The 17,123-nt window shown below is 34.7% G+C and overlaps 2 protein-coding genes across 8 annotated transcripts in view; both read right to left on the bottom strand.

Annotated features, from left to right (window-relative positions):
* LOC106074076 (multiple epidermal growth factor-like domains protein 10) overlaps positions 1 to 6,839 on the bottom strand; it is a 46,971-nt gene extending 40,132 nt beyond the window's left edge. Inside the window, exons 1-3 of one of the 3 annotated variants that reach the window (XM_056029075.1) lie at positions 6,608 to 6,834; positions 2,850 to 2,885; positions 391 to 522 (exon numbers count right to left, since the gene is read on the bottom strand). In XM_056029075.1, coding sequence (XP_055885050.1) covers positions 391 to 522; positions 2,850 to 2,885; positions 6,608 to 6,632 — 193 coding nt within the window. In that variant the 5' untranslated portion in view covers positions 6,633 to 6,834. Of the gene's footprint in view, positions 1 to 390; positions 523 to 2,849; positions 2,886 to 4,407; positions 4,427 to 6,607 lie in introns of those variants that run through there. The other 2 variants (XM_056029077.1, XM_056029076.1) reach the window with 2 other exon arrangements.
* Positions 6,840 to 7,902: 1,063 nt separating this feature from the next.
* The window catches only part of LOC106075751 (multiple epidermal growth factor-like domains protein 10), a 34,933-nt gene continuing 25,712 nt past the window's right edge, over positions 7,903 to 17,123 (bottom strand). For 4 of the 5 annotated variants that reach the window (XM_056029087.1, XM_056029088.1, XM_056029089.1 and 1 more), the window contains 7 exons: positions 16,483 to 16,620; positions 15,133 to 15,243; positions 13,300 to 13,321; positions 10,986 to 11,020; positions 10,787 to 10,843; positions 9,108 to 9,177; positions 7,903 to 8,602 (listed from right to left, as the gene is read on the bottom strand). In XM_056029087.1, the coding sequence (XP_055885062.1) occupies positions 9,128 to 9,177; positions 10,787 to 10,843; positions 10,986 to 11,020; positions 13,300 to 13,321; positions 15,133 to 15,243; positions 16,483 to 16,620 (413 nt within the window). In that variant the 3' untranslated portion in view covers positions 7,903 to 8,602; positions 9,108 to 9,127. The remainder of the gene's footprint in view (positions 8,603 to 9,107; positions 9,178 to 10,786; positions 10,844 to 10,985; positions 11,021 to 13,299; positions 13,322 to 15,132; positions 15,244 to 16,482; positions 16,621 to 17,123) is intronic. The other variant, XM_056029086.1, reaches the window with a different exon arrangement.

A 17,123-nucleotide genomic window follows, 5' to 3' on the forward strand; every position in this document is an offset into this window, starting at 1 on the left:
CAGTGCGGCTATTGACCTATAGCTAGGGGTTTGGTTTGTGGGCAACAGGGCGTGTCCGCACGCCGACGGGCCATGCCTGCCTCACATCTTGGGGCCAAACCTCCTCCGAGACCCTTGCAGTTTAGCCTGAGGCTTCGCAGCCTCAGTTTCCATCTGCCACCACGAGGAGGTACTGCATAGGAGTTGCTGTGGAGAGGCTATGTACTGGCAAGAGAGACTTACAAAGTTGCTCCCCTTTCACAAATGCTAGCCAGCGGTGGCAACAAGTTAAGCTACCACACTAGACGCTTCACACAGCCATTGGACAGATTTTATTCCATATATAGATCGTTAAATTGTGATTTTATTTTATTTTACATTCTCTACCAATAATGTTTTTCTAACACTTACGATATTGACACTTGTAACCAAACCATCCATCCTGACACTTATCTGGGCATTCACCTTCAGGGCTACACGATTGTTGACAGCGACATTTATATTGACATTCAGGTCCAAACCAACCTTCTTCACATGCCTGAGCTAAACAATAGATATTTTTTTTTAAATATGCCATCTGAAGTTGACAAAATACGCATTTCAATTATACCACGGATTTTTTCACATTAGGTCAATATATTAGAACTCGATTTGAAATTATGAAAACTATCCATTTGATTTTATGTATACATTAAGGTGTGCCCATCTTTTTATACGCAGCCGTAGCTAGTTTTATTGCGGAATTTTTTTTTTCGTATTATGTAAATTGTATAACAAAAAGAGAGCGCCGGTTTATTATATTATTCAAATAACGCGCCACGTTCATCTGGATGGTTCATACGTTCCTGTGACGTCATTTGACACAGTGTTAATAGTTGTATATTTTTTTATTAACGCTTTGTCAAAATGTATTAAATTTATTATGACGTCATTTGACTTTTTTAAAAATATATTTGGGGTCTTGTCGACATTTTGAGCGTTTTACAATAAGCCGTGTTTTTTGGTCTGAAATAGATTTTCGGCTTTTAACCTAGAGTAAATTTTAGCCATATGGCTTGGAACTGTCAGTAGATTATTGGCTAGAAAAAACAAGGCAAACATTTATCGATATCTCTTTTATCAAGGCTAGGACAACGATATTATAGAAGTGTATTACAACATTTTATAAATGCCAACTATAAAGAATTTCACTAAGATGATGCAGGGTAGAAACTGACAACATGAATATTATTGCAACTTTGTCTACAAAGAGGCTGTAGCTATTTTTGGAACACTACCGAAGGTTGAAAACAAAAACAGATTTATTTTGTTACCTGTTGAAATTTTAACTAGATTATCTGAAGCAATACACAAAATCAATACATGAATTGTATTTGAAGCAATAAATACTCAATTATTATATCTTTTATATAGCTTATAGCATGCTCAGAGCGCTCTTGGTCCAATCTCATTTGTGGAATAGTGGGGGGGAGGGGGTATCTAGGAGTTGATTTTCAGTGCTGCCTCAGTAAACACAACTCTGCCCGAGTCGGGTGTCGAACTTCGAGCCCCCTTCTAGGTAGCCAAACCAAGTTCAAGCGCACTTGGCCTCTCGACCACGCTTCCCACCAATTCTGCCAAATAAGTGTACTATTGACTATGTTTGTCAGTTTATCGCAGATTTATACAAGGAAGTTTATAATTTGTTTTTAAATATTGAGGTAGTAAATTCTACCCCATTAAATTCCAGTAATGGATCGTTGAAATGTTTTCTAAGGAAAGTAACGCAAAAATGCCCAAATGGATTGAAACATAAAAGTCAGAGCAGCACTCTTTGCTTATGGAGAGTTGTCAAATAGGATTACAGGCATATTGCCACATTAGATGGTCATTGGAAAACAGATGAGAGAACCTTAGTATTATTGAACAAGGATGAGGAGGACGAATACAAGAATGTTTATTCATAACTTATGAAACCGAAAGAGAAATTATATTATGTAACGTCAATTGCTAACAGAACTAGTGATGTTATCAAGCATGCATGGGAAGCACATTCTGACATACATATGAAACTTTGCCTAATTGACCTCATTTGGTAATTACGAACCAAAATATGCAAATTTACGAAAGCAACAAAGACTATGCTTTATTGTCCTATATTATCTATTATTATTTATTATTATGGATTGCACACAATGAAGATTCTTTAAATTTCTCTTAAATCGTAAATTTAAGCTGCAGAATTCAAGTGGAAGACCCTAAACATAAAATTCTTAATTATCGACACTTATTAATGCAGTCCCTTTCTTTTGTTATGAAGTAAAGTCTGTAATATATAAGATAAGAACGCACTTCGTCAACTAGTTTAGATGGCGTGTGCAAGGCAGAGTAGCAATGGTATTATAATACATTTACAAAAAAAAACATTTTAACTCTGTAATAATTTTTCATAATTATTTAATATCTAATGCGGAGGTGAGTTATAGCTGAGAGGTAAAGCGCTTGGCTTCCAAACCGGCCTACCCGAGCTAAAATCCTATTGAAGACTGGAATTTTAAATTTAGGGATCTTTGGAAGCCACTCATCTTTAATGGGTACCTGACATTAGTTTGGTAAGTAAAGGCAGTTGGTCGTTGTGCTGGCCACATGACACACTCGTGAACCTGGACCATAGAAACAGATGACGTTTACATCCTAGCCCTATAGATCGCAAGGAGAACTTTACTTACTTTACTATGTGGCAATTGAAAAGGTTTGAAATTAGATATTCGTCATTTAGAGCATTTTTCAAAACTTTTTAATCATAAAATCTACACAGTTGAGCTGGTCCGCAGTAAAATTAAAATAACTCAAAAGACACATTCTTACTGAAATATATCATTTTAATTTACCTGAATGCTGATAGGCACACAAAATAACACAGACAGCTGAAAAAGAGAAACATATATAAAAAGTGCAGTACAATAATGAATACAATATTACAATACTATATTAGAACGATATAGCCTTTCTCAACTTATTGTCGTGTATACCGATTGGTGTACTTAAAAGTTACGCATAAAAAATCTGATTATGTTTAACAATTTGCAATGTAGTTAAATCTATTTAATTTGTCGGACCAAATATAAAGTAGTAGCCAAGTAATACTATTAAATAGTTGATGACAATATTCGGTCTAGTGGCGTGGCTGGGGTTGGGGGGGGGGGATCCAAAATTGAAAATCAACACAGGCCCCCACTTGATGGGGCTCCAAAATGAGTGCCCGAAATTTATTTTTTGTTGTCTTTTTTTTTACATTTAAAATTACGCCATTATCTTATGTCGTGATAGCGAATGTCGAAATGCAGAGGCCATTAAAGAGGTAAAGCCTCTTCCTGATGGCCCCCAAACCCCTAGCTACGTCACTGAATGGAACTAGCCAATGTGGTCCTATTAGACACACAATCAAGTGTCAGTTCGTGGGTGATGGGCGTTTTTCTATTCGTAGTAATTCTGCTCATTATATAAATTGTAATATTAATTAGTTATTGAATCATCTCTTCTGTTCATTGATTTTTTGCCGTAAAGGTGTTATAACATTCAGGGTTTGAATATCTCTCCGGATGTCTGTCTCAGTAACTGTTCTTAGCAGGATGTCAAGAGACAGGATTGTCCATTCTTTCAGCCTTTATTCTGTCAACCCTTTCTTCCTGCTCTGTCTATTGTACCTTATAAGATGACTTTTTATTTGTCTACAAATGGACTTTACCAACTAAACATAAATAGCAGTGAAATAAACAGTCGCCCTCTAAAAGAAAAATTGGTATAGAATGTATCTTTACCATTCATGAAAATACCAACTATTTCCTGAATTTTATTTTTATTATTATTTTTTTCTTTTTTCAATTTAAGAATACATAATCTTCAGCAGTGGCGTAGCTAGGTTGGAAGTGGAGGGGGGAAAATTTGAAAGTCCACACGGGCCCCCATTTGAAGGGGTCCCAAATGAGTTCTTTTTACATTAAATATTATATAAATATTATCAAAATGAAGGGGCCCCTAAATGGTGAAAAATTTCTTGCTACGCCCCTGATCTTCAGCAGCTTCGCTTACGCAGTCTCTTAACTATTTGCTATAATAAGGAACAAAAGCAAGACATTCATACTTCCTTTGTTTAGGTGAAGGTATGCTTGCTTTTGTTACCTGGATGTTAATTTGCAATTTGAAATATGAGAATTACAGATCCTTGAAATTAAAACGTCACTGTGTTTTAAGTACCATAAAAGTGACTTATATCTAGATTTAAGGAGTGCCTTTTATTAAGATTCTTTTGGGCTATTATTTTGGGTTTTAAAAAAACGTCGGTAGTAGTAGTAATTGTAACTGCTATAAAATAAGTTATTGTAATATTTAAATATACATTTATACCGCATATCATATGGAAAGAAAGTTACATAAAATGTTACATACACATTTTTTTTCCTAAAGTCGCTTGATTAACAGGCAGTCTGAATAAAAGTCAGAAACTGCAGGTTGAGACACAATATTTTTATGTTTGATAGTTTAAAATGTGCTGATTGGCTACTCCTGCTACCCTTGTGTGATTTCCTGGTAAATTATTACAACATATTAAATTCCAAAGTTAATAAGAAATGTTAAATTTATATTTACACAATAGTGATCCGACCTTTAATTCCTGAAACAGAATTGATGATGAGCTGTGGTTCTAGTAGGTTGTATGGGAAATTGTCCAATTGTCATGTGCAGCGTCATTTAGAACTAACAGAACATAGAAGTGACTCTTAAGATGGCTAGTCATTTTCCAATCGCTCATTTTCGTCTTATAAATGTGTTTCTAAAATTAGTTCGTGTAAATACCCTTCAGCGATGGTAGAATGGTTAAGCGCTTGGCTTCCGGACCTGAGGTCCCTGGTTCAAATCTCAGTGAAGACTAGGATTTTGAGCTTTGGTATTCTTTATTAAGACCCCATTGAGTCAATCCTACTCTAATGGGTACCTGACTTGAGTTGGGAAAAGTGTGCTGGTTAATTGACACCCTGCTCGATAACCGTTGACCAAGGAAACAGATGACCTTTACATCATCTACCCGATAGATCGCTTGGTCTAAAAGAGGAACTTTACTTTGTTGCACATGACAATGCAAACCCTGTTGTGACCTACATATTTTTGCGCATCTCATGCAGACAAAGTCGTGGTCTGATAGCGGTCTATTTAAATTTTATTTCCGTCTTCTGCGCTTGTCTTCAATACGGGCTTTCCAATGGGTCTCGAAAGTGTGCTTTAGTGAGACCTCTCCAACTTTCTATTTTAGAGGCCATCTGGTCGTAATAGTGCTTACGGAGGGCGCACATGTTACGCCGTCTTCCTTTAAGCCCGCCAAAGAAGAACGCTTTTGGCATGCGGTCGTCTTACATTCTGGATAGGTGTCGGACACAGTGCAGCTGTCAAATGGTAATTGGGGCTTCTATACTGTATACACCGGCACCATGTTATATTTTACCGGCAAAGTGCAAAATTCGGACATATACACACATTTTTTAAATACCAAATCATAAGCGTCAGTGTCGAGGTAGCTAAATGGTAATCGCTTGGATTCAGGTTCAAAAAACTATTTACAACTTGGAATTGATTCGTGCTTTTTTTTTTTGGGACGCCTCCTACGTCCACCCAACTCTAATTGGTACCTGACGTAGTTGGGTAAGTCATAGTAGTTGGTTTTTGTGCCGACCACCTGACACCATTATTAGCCGTAGAACCAGGATACCCTTACATCGCCTCTTCCTCATTGCAAAGAGTTTTCTGTTCAATTTATCAATGTGTAGATTGCTGTATTATTTATACTTGATATTAATTCATATAAATATTTATTAGAACAGGTTTAAATATGGTGGTAAACATTGTGCATTTCCGCTGAACAGTACAAACTTTTTTGTGTCATTCCTTTTTATTCATTTTCTTTTAATTCATTATTCACCAACACAATCATCTCAAAGTCTCGCACTTTGTGTTACACAACTATTACTTAGCATGATGAACACACACACAGATCTAGTTCATTAAACACTTAATGGTCACTTTTATTCTTTTTAAGTGACCATTGACTATAAAAAATATAGCAATTACTATTTCGTACTTTTTAAAGAATTTTATATTATGGATGGTTACCACTTTTTTTACCATTATTACTTTGTCTCTAATTATTTACAAAATATTTTACTGGACACATTAATTGGTAAAAGTTTATGTCGCCAACACAATATACAAAAATATATATAAAGAACAAGCGATGGATTGTTTTATTGTACTTAGACAAATGAAAAAGATTAGTACAAAAAGGACTTACTATTATGTGTGTCAAGCGTTACGTATTATAATTTCATGTTTTTAATTTCCAATGGCATTAACAATTTTGTATAAAGTAAAATTTTCTTAACTTTTATATTTAACTGTGTTTCTTCAGAAATTCAGATTATTACATCCTAGCGAAAAATTCCTGCACGACAACAGAACATGGTTTAAAGCTAGCACCATATGATGACAGTCCAAAGAGGGTTTCATTTGACAAGCAAACGTTTCTACACTTACAAGTGTACTTAAAAATAAAAGAAGAAAAAAAACACTTTTTTAAAATTACACTGACTAAATTTACCTATTATACTGTTCAAGAGATGCATCTTTATATTTGTATGTTAATCTGTATAATTTTGTGTTTCGTTCCAAGCATCATTAACTATCTCGTCAACAAAAGCTCGTTGCAGATTAAGTCCTATTATTTTATAATGCGCTATGGCTGGCAGTTTCGTCTCATTACAAGGAAACGAATTAATGTTTCTGCTTGAATGACTGTCAGGTAATCGTTGCTTCTCGTGGCACGTCCCCCCTATGTGGCTGCATAGGTTTCAAAGGCCAAGAGCCGGCCCGGCTACGCACCGAACCGTTGTAATTGGCGTTAAATATATTGTTACGATCTCTCTTAACCAGGCGTTCTGTACACACTGCTAAACACACAACACATCAAGAACTTGACGACAGGGCTCCAAATAATCTGGTGCTTTGCTTTAATAATGGTCAATTAAAACAGCCAATATGACACAATTGGCAATACATCAACACTAAAAATGCTATACTGTACATCATCGTACTAAACTAATAAACTCTCTATCTCTTCCTGTACTCGTACACTCACTTCAGGACTCCGCCAGGTCCGACTTCATGGTCTACTCGCTGTCCTGTCTTGAACCACACTGCCTTACACATACTGTGTCTCTGGTCCACGCAAGCTTATAATCAGATGACCATAACACGGTTATATTTGTGTGTAATAGAAGTACTGTCCCTTGTCCATCGACAGCCGTTGATCTGAGTGATTGGCCTGAGTTCACGTGTGTCAACTAAACCTACAGTTAACCCTATCGCCCCGTCGATAGGGTTATAACAATATATATATATTTGTGTGTGTGTGTGTGTTTGTATGCCATAATACGTTTATATATATTTATAATGGAGAGAGAGAGTTCTCTTGTAAAAGCATTATTATCAAGCGGCAATGAAAATTGCGCTGTTATTCAAAGAATGATGACAGGCAATAGTCGAAGGCGCCTTAATAAGTTAGTACAAGACACTGTTTCAGCGTATATATATATATATATTTAGAAGTAATAAATCATTCATATATCGACGAGCCAAGTTTGTTTAAAATAACTAGTGTAAGAGTAGGGTGAATGGATTGAAAATTGATTGTATAATTAAATATATTAAATTTAAAGACTTTGATTTGTAAAAGAATGTATTTTATATAGGACGTTGAGAGTAGAAGTTATCGAACATATAGGAGACCCTGCTTTTTCAATTCAAATCAAGCATCGTTTGGGCCACGAGGCCTTCACCAGCTTTAAAGAAACACAAAGAGAAACAATTAACCTTTAAAAATGAAAAGTATACCCATGTAGCAATATTTTTTTTATTATCAAGTTTTTGTGCAAGACTATTTTGTGCTACGAAAACATTTTCATACATCAATAGAAATGTATAAATAGCGAGTCTTTTGTAGTATCTTGAGTAAAGAATGCTGAAGTATTAATGAGCAAAACAATATAATTATTTTTGTGAGCTTAATGCCACTGTAGATATACATTTCCAGGATCTTTAACTTAAAGCACTAAGTAATGTTTGTCGTTTTGTTGGCAATAGTGGTTTTTTATTTCTATTTTCGTCTTGACATTGCCAACTTTGTCTCTTTATTAAAAAAAAAATATCCCATAATTCTTCTTTTCGTAATTTTACGTTTTTCTTTATATTTCATAACATTGCCACCACGTTACTACAGATCGCTTTCTCTTCTTTTTCTCACGCACTTTATTCTATTGTTTAAAGAACGTTTGTTGGATGCTAAGAATAAACATTTTTTCTGTCAGAGAATCACCAATTCTTTCCATCTATATTACAGGAAACATAGATACACAATTAAATTGAGACATCCATTGGATCAAAAGAGAGTTTACAATGTACAATTACAAGTTTGGTTTTTAAGGAGAATACAAAGATAAATAGTTTCTTTTTTTTGTTAGACTTCCTTTCATATGGTGATCTATTTCAACAACCACGTATTATAGTACCTAAAACAGGATTCTGAAAAGCGTGTCCACTGAAATAGAGACATAAGAAAGAAAGAAAGAATTATGATCTCTTTAAGTAAGGTTTAAATTTGTTAAAAGTAGAACTAGCTGGATATGACCCGCGGTCGGCGGGACTTAGTTAGGGTATAACTGATCTACTGGATTGAATTTAGATTTTTGTCAAACTTGAACAATTTTTTTTATTTGACACGAAAATAAAAGTAGAGTATGAAAATGGGTTTACCCGTTCATATTTGTATCAAACATAAAATACTGTGAAAATTGTTTCATCCTTTTGTTAAATATTAGATATATTAACCAACTAGTTTTCAATTCTTAAAAAAAAAAAATTAATTAAAATTATATTACTTTAAACAATCAAAATAAGACTATGGCTTGAATATTCCTGATCCATTTGGGACCGCATCTGAGTTTATGTGATAACACAAACTCTCTTTGTAAATCTTGTTTTTATTCTTTTAAATTTACACTTTTGTATACAAACAAATAGATAATAATTAAAACAAGAACTACCTTTCTTTATGTATTGTAAGTTATCCAAAACTGGAGTCATCTGTTGATGGCATTGCTAATCTGTCATAATCTTGAAAACGATGAGAGTAACAATGTAAAAGTATATATAAATGACAAATAATACTATTATACTCAAATAAAGTAAGACATCTCATTCTACTTTTCCGGTCTTCAAATTTTGACTCACTCTCTTTATTATAATCTATCTCTTTATCTTTATTTCGCACATTTTTAGAATTTCTCGTTGTCTTTTTGTCTGTGTCTATCTAGATATGTTTATATCTACATCCGTCCGTCCGTCCGTCCGTCCGTCCGTCCGTCCGTCCGTCCGTCCGTCCGTCCGTCCGTCCGTCCGTCCGTCCGTCCGTCCGTCCATCCATCCATCCATCCATCCATCCATCCATCCATCCATCCATCCATCCATCCATCTATCCATCTATCTATCTATCTATCTATCTATCTATCTATCTATCTATCTATCTATCTATCTATCTATCTATCTATCTATCTATCTATCTATCTATCTATCTATCTATATCTATCTATCTATCTTTCTATCTATATGTCTATCAATCTAATATATATATAAATATATATATATCTGTCTATCTGTATGTCAGTCTATCTATCTATTATAAACAGGATTAGGGTTTACTAGGACTATGGTTACTTATTTGTATACAAAAATCGTCCCCTATCAAACTATTTTTTAACCGTCTTTTGAATAGATAAGGAAGCAGACTTTAGAAAAACTGATAATTCCAAAAACCACATCACGTCGGTACTTCCTCGTTTTTGCACTAATCACCAGCTAGTCTGATTTATCTGATTAATTTGGTACTTAACAATTTGGTCTGAATAAGCGCCAAGCGATTTACACATGAACCAATTTACTGGTATGTAATTTTATTTCGATTGTCTCGTGATTGTCCCGGGTTCATACCTTGCCCGCTGCCACACACCCCCCCCCCACTCGTACTGCAGACGTTTGGACAAAGAAGTAGATTATCTATACGTCTGATGGAGCATCCAAACTGTGTAGACCGTTTTACAAAATGTTTTTCTATTATTTCTTTTATTATTTTTTACGTTATTGAAGATGAAGTACTACTTTTAAAAAAATTAATATATGCATATAGACCAGAAATACCTTACAAAACATGTATGGTCAAGAGAATAATTACGCTTGAGCTTATTTATCTCTCTCTGTATACCTTTTATCAGGGGCGTACCTTGGAATTTTCCATAATTTCAGGGCGCGGGGGCTTGACCTCTTTTGGGAACCCTTTCATTTTGCGTAATATTTAATGTAAAAAAAAAAAAAAAAACACAAATTATGGGGCCCCATGAAGTGGACAGGGGATATTTTCAAATTCCCACCTCCCCCCCCCCCAACCTAGTGACTGGCTTTTTTAAAATAGCAAAACTATTATGCTTATAGCATGATTAGAGCGTTATGATCCAATTAAGCAACTTACAAGCTTATAGCATGCTCAGCCAAGTTCAAGCATAGTTCATTAGCCACTTGGCCACACATGCCACATATTTACTGAGTTTACTAAGCTCCTAAAGTAAGCACGGAAATACCATGACGCGCTGAGCATGCTATTAGCATGAATGTCGCGCTATGCTATGAAGAAAAAAAAAAGATTTTTAAAAAGTTAGCTAACGCTACTTACTCGCATTGAACTCTCCATTATCATTTATGCTTACATAGCCACCAGACGCAAAGTTTTCTAGGATAATTATATATATATATACATAAATCATTCATGTTTTTATAGTCATACAAATATAGTGTACACAAATATAATAAATACATTAATGTATAAAATTATTAATTTTATTATTCAATAAATATTTTTCAAATTTACATACCTTCTGGCCTCACTTCAGGTTGTGGTATTGTACGTCTGTAATTAGATGCATAATTTCGTATTTTATTTTTAGGTATCGTTTTGATTTATAAGCAAAGATAGTTTATTAATGAAAGCTAAAATGAAATAGACCTATGATTCGATAAATTAAGCTATAAGAAAGCCCAGATGAAATAAGCTAGAAGAAAGTCAAGACAAAATGGGCAAGATGAAAGCCAAAATAAGAATAGCTAGAAACAAGATTACAAAGAGAGTTTGTGTTGTCACACAAACTCAGAGCCGGCCATGTTGGAGTCGTATTCCAGTCGGATCCGCTTATTCGCAATTGATATTAAAGAGGTGATGTTGTTTTGATTGTTAAAAGTCATAATGTTTAAAAAATTCATTTGGTGTAGTAAAATTATTTTTTTTCTGTAATATATTTTACATGTTTTGGATGTTCCTTCAAAGTTAAATATAATTTACTTCTTTATCCAAATCTTCCGCCTGACGACGGGAGATGGCATCGAGCAGGGTATGAAACCGGGACCGTCGAGACAATCAGCTCTGTGCGCTAACCGCACGACCAGGCATTGCTGTTAACTTAATAACAAACTTATAGCCTATTATCGATAAAGAGATATATTACACATTACGGCAAGACAACTACAGGATATGTACAATATGTCAGACGAGCGATTTTAGATAATCTTTTGGTATTGATTTGTAATTAAAAGAGCAAGGCATCGAGTCTGTACTTTCCAACGTCTGCTCGATGTCCCAGCACAGATGGAAATAAAAATCTACACTTTAAGTCTAGAAAGTGAAATTATAGATCTTGATCTAGTCTAAATCATGGCTGTCTGGTCGTGCGGTTTGCGCGTTGTACAGTCGTTTGGATTTATCCATGGTCCCAGGTTCAAACCTTGCCCACTCCCACTCCCGGCGGGAGGTTTGGACTACAACTCTGAAGGAACATCCGAAACATGTTAAAACAACAAACATTCTAAACTAGACCAAAAAATTATAGATCTAGAGTCTACAATGATTTTAATAAGTGTATAAATCTAAATCTAGTTTTAAAAAATCTAGCTCTAGTGTTAAAAAATCTAGATCTAGTGTAACAAAACTAGTTCTAGTGTAAAAAACAACAACACTAGATCTAGTGTAAAAAATATAGATAAGATCTAAATCTAGTTATTATGTCTTTTTAAAATACAAGTCAGATTACAAGGTTTAATGAACATTACTATACCGAATTGTTTTAGCATTTCATTAAAAGAATCTATTCCATATGTCGTCAATGAAAAAAAATTCGTTACGTCACATGGCCTAGTTAGACTAAACAAAAAGTCATATATACTAGCAGCTTGTTGAGGGTTCATAGACATAGATCTTTTAGCAGTTCATTTAAAGAATTAAATCCATATGACGTCAAAGGAAAAAAAGTCGTCACAGTGGGCTAGTTAGAATAAATATGTATGTATGTATATATATATATATATATATATATAAGGATTAAAAATTAGATTTTTAATAGCCTTTAGTGTTATTGTTTTTTGTTTTTTTTTATCTAAACGTTACGGACAGACCGACCAACAGACAAAACGCACAAAAAATAAGAGTAAAATCTGTTTATCGAAAAAATTTTGAGGGAACTGATTAGTACCATGTCTTGAGCTAGTTGTCACGCTACTGCACGAAAGTCGCTACATGAAAAGTCTATTTTTTTAAATGTGCGTAATATTTACATACAAAGTGCATTCCTAGCCTTTAAAAACAAACATAAATGTTTTATTTTAATTTAAGCAATTAGTTGACCAGAAAAAACACAATAATATTTATATTAGTTTTGATCATTTCTTGTACATTTTATAAATATATTTGAATTAATGATACCGAAAATACACAAAAAATCATTCTTCTTTGTTAAAAAATAGCTATCATGATTAAGTTTAAAAGTTAAACAGTTTGCTTTTAGAAAACCAAAAGTAGCCATTGCACCTAAACTTTTTAAGCTGCAACGCATGGTGAAATAATATTTTCCATTTTTTTTCCAGTTTTCGAAATCTGAGTGTGACAGACGGACAGACTGACATTTTGCACAAACCAAATAACGGCTTTTCCCGTTTACGAGGGCCACTAAAAAGCCAAGATAAAATGAAGGCAAACAATAAAATAATACATTAATTAACTATATGAATGGTTGCAAATAGCTAGAACGTATCCTAATTAAAATAATAATTGATACTCATTTGTCCAGTTTTAATACTGTAACTCAACTATTATACATTTTTTTCCCTATATTATATATTTAAACATTTGTAGTAACTTACATTTTTTTCAAACATATTGTTCCTGCAAAAATAATTTTATTAAAACTCATTATCAAAGTCAATGTTTTTTTTTACATACATGTTATTTATTTGATTACTTTAATATCTATATCTATCTATCTATATATATATATATAATTCTCTTCTTCCCTCAACAGTTTGGATGAGCAAGAAGTAAAGGAAAGACACTCTCTTATTTCTGCAGATAGTAACCCCACGAAACAACAAGCGGGAGGGAGTAGAACAAGTGGGTATTTATACATCGCTACGGATGGCTGCGCGCTGGACTGTCAAACCCTGCCCACACCCATCCCCCTTCGTCCTGCTGGTGGTTTGGACTAAGAAGTAAACTATCTTCAACTCTGAGGGAATATCCAAAACATGTAAACAATTTTACAAACAAAACATTTTACAAACACTAAATAGCAGCACCGGACTTAACCAATGTGACCAGGAAGTCATGGAAAGAGAACAAGTAATCTACTATGTATATTCAACCGCCACTAAATAGCAGGGCCGGACTTAAGCATTGTGGGGCCATATGTGAAACGGATTTCGCGAGGCCAAGTTTGGGTAGGGAAGCGGATAATAAGTGAAGTTTAAGAGTTTGTATTAGAAAATAAATTCGTCTATGCAATTACTACGTACAGAACTACTTTACGAGCCTTGCGTGTAGCAAAGTCATACAGTATATCATAATAATTCTGTTTCCTACATAGATCACGCGCAATAGCAAGAATTACCAAATGTTTCAATCTATCTTTAGAATTGTTGATCTCAAGTAATTCTTCGTTAGTTTGAGGCGCGAGAAGATTCTTTTACAAGATTACACAATTACGGCTAATGCATAATGCCGTTTTTATTTATCGCGTGTAGGATTGGTGTTGTCCATATTGAATGACACCCCAAAATGACAATTTTTGTCTATATATTTTCGTATATTTTAAGGACTTTTTCGTATATTTTGTAATTTCAGGAGATTTCCAGGAGCTCCTGGTAAATGGACAGGAGGGCGCGGGAAATCTGTTTTAAGTTATAAAATGGTTTAATTTAATAATTTATACACCTTGAATTAGCGCGGGTCCTATGAAAGTGCGGGTCCTATGAAAGTGCGGGGTCCACTGCGATCGCATAGTTTGCAGTGGCCTAAGGCCGGTCCTGCAAAATAGCGGCGTATGCTACGCCGCCGGTCGACTAGTTAATTGATATGTAGCTTAGCAGTAGTTTTCCCCTTTCCACGCAGATGATGTATACAATAGAACGGCATGTGCCGATACAGTTTGGGGTCAGCGGCGTCGTAGGCTCTGTTAGGGTATAGCACTGTGTTATGCACATTGGCTAAGGGCCAGCCGCTCCTTATTTTTCCTCTTGGTTGACTCCCGAAGTCTTTCCCATGATTGGGTACAGCAGCAAGGCAGCAGAGGTATGAATTCAGAGTTTTCATTCATCTATGTGGGTAGCAAGCAATCGCAAAAGAGCCCCTCCTGCCTGAAGCTTACTAGTTTAGGCGCTACTAAAACAGTTTCGCTAGACTCAATATCTGAGCCACACGTTAAGACCCTGAGCTGAACTGCTTGTCTAAAACTATTTGAGAACATTTCCATAAGGATTTATTACAAAGTTAGTGAAGGGATTACATTCAGTACCACTAATAGATGGCAAAGTGGAAATTATAAATATATATATATATATATATATATATATATATATTTATTCATTTATTAGTGGTATGAAATAGATAATGTTGCTGGCTAACACATTGTAGCCTATTTTTCTGTAACATAAATTTGTATTCATTAAAGAAATTAATACTTTTATTTTTCGTACGCTCACCCTTGAGTTTTAAGACTATGATACAAATTATAATAGCTACTAGCACTGCTGTTGCTGATGCTGCAATAGTTACAATGGTCTGTTGTGAAATTACTTCACTATTCATGATTACTGTAAAAAAAAAAAAAGAAATAAAACTATAAAACTTATGCCATGTAAAAATGAAAATGACCAAAGTTAGTGTAGGCTTTTGTAAGACAAATATTTTTGATCATAGGGAATAATACTGGGTGAATGCGAAACAAAAAGCAATTTTGAATCATGTTTCACAAAGGGTTAAAATATTTGCATAACACTTACTATTTCTTACATACATACATATATGTCATAGTTTCTGTTTATGTACGAACTCATAGTTATAATCGAAACAAACAAGATTACAAAAAAATTGTGTGTTATCAGACAAACTCTCGGGCGGCCCCCATCGAAGTCACCAATGGACCAAGTAGAGTAGATATCCAACTGATCACCTAAAAACAGAATGTAAACCTCCCAAACAGTGTCGGTGGCATCTGGTGCAGTAGCTCCTTTCCCATCAACCTGAATGCAGCCTGTTTTAATGTATTTTTATTGCATCGTCGATGTCTACATTCGTCTTGATTTTCAAGAATTCCACCGTCTGTTGTGACACAACAATTTTTTTTTTTGCTTTAGACACGTCGCTGAATCTGGACAAAATGTTACTAGATGCCTTATTCTCTTGCTATTTTCCACAGTGATTCCGATGGACGCTATCAAAGTCCTGTGTTGGTATTCTAGGCTTTGTTTGTTTCGCATGACGTAAACCCGTTCAGTGCTTGATTTACCTTTTATGAAGTATAATTTAAAACCATTTTTCGTAAAGAGTTCTTAAATAAAATTGTTCAACTCAACATTTCTCAAATCAATAACTGTATATTTTAAATTTATATAATCACTTTTGCTAAGATGTTAAAAACTAGTCATTTTAAAATATCATCAAAAACCCATTTTCGGGTGTAACAATTAATGAATTAGCTTACAGTTTTAGTGTTGGACATAGAGAAACACAGTAAACAATAGTTCATTGTTTTTTAGATGTAGAGTTGTTGTTTTCTTCTTGGGAAGTGGTTGACACCCTGACCTTACCGCACCGGGTGACTCCATCACAAGTGACGCCACTGAGCCGCTGTACCTCTTTTAAGTATCTTTAAGGTACACTAACTATGACTTTAATAACTCTTCTAGCAGTAGTCCTTATTCTTATAATATAAAGACGGGAGATTGACAAACAAACTGAAAATACTGATAACGTCATTTTCTAACTGAGGACGCTAAAACTGAATTAACGAGATATAAATAAAACAAATAAATTAAAATAAATTAACTTACTGATATTACAATGTAACGAACCATCGTTACCGATACATCCTTGTTTACAGAATCCAGTTTTACTGTCACATGATAATTCAACACAACTGTCGCTGCATTTACCGGTGCAGTTAACTCCCCATGAACCAGCAGAACATGCTAAATAGAGAGAGAGAACAAGGTTACAAAAGACAGTTTGTGTGGAAAAACAAACTCAAAATCGGCCCCCGAAGTGGTCCACCCAGGCAGGCTTCAAAATTTTTGAGAAGGAATAGCCAGATCTTGCCCGCGACGTGAGTCCATCCGGCCCGCCGAAATGTCGGCACAAAGTGTAGAAAATCCCACCTTTTTCCCAAAAAATTGCAAAAATGTGTCTTTACTTATGTTAGGGGCTTAGGGCCCTCAATTTTTCTCCTGATGATAAGTTCCATGATATTTAACATTTGTGCTTTTATGAAATAGGTGAGTGTAGAATGTACATTTTCTACCAGGAAAAGTGAACGGTTCTTTACTTTTTGGTGGAACATGATAATAAGCCAACATATTTGTTTTATAAAGAAAGTGTAGCTATTTAAAGAAACAACAACATATAAACGACATTATGAAAGAAATATGGCGGCATTCTTGGTTTGAACCGCGAATAAAAGGTTGTTAAACTAAGC

Source organism: Biomphalaria glabrata, chromosome 5, assembly GCF_947242115.1.
Source record: "Biomphalaria glabrata chromosome 5, xgBioGlab47.1, whole genome shotgun sequence".
Lineage (NCBI taxonomy): Eukaryota > Metazoa > Mollusca > Gastropoda > Planorbidae > Biomphalaria > Biomphalaria glabrata.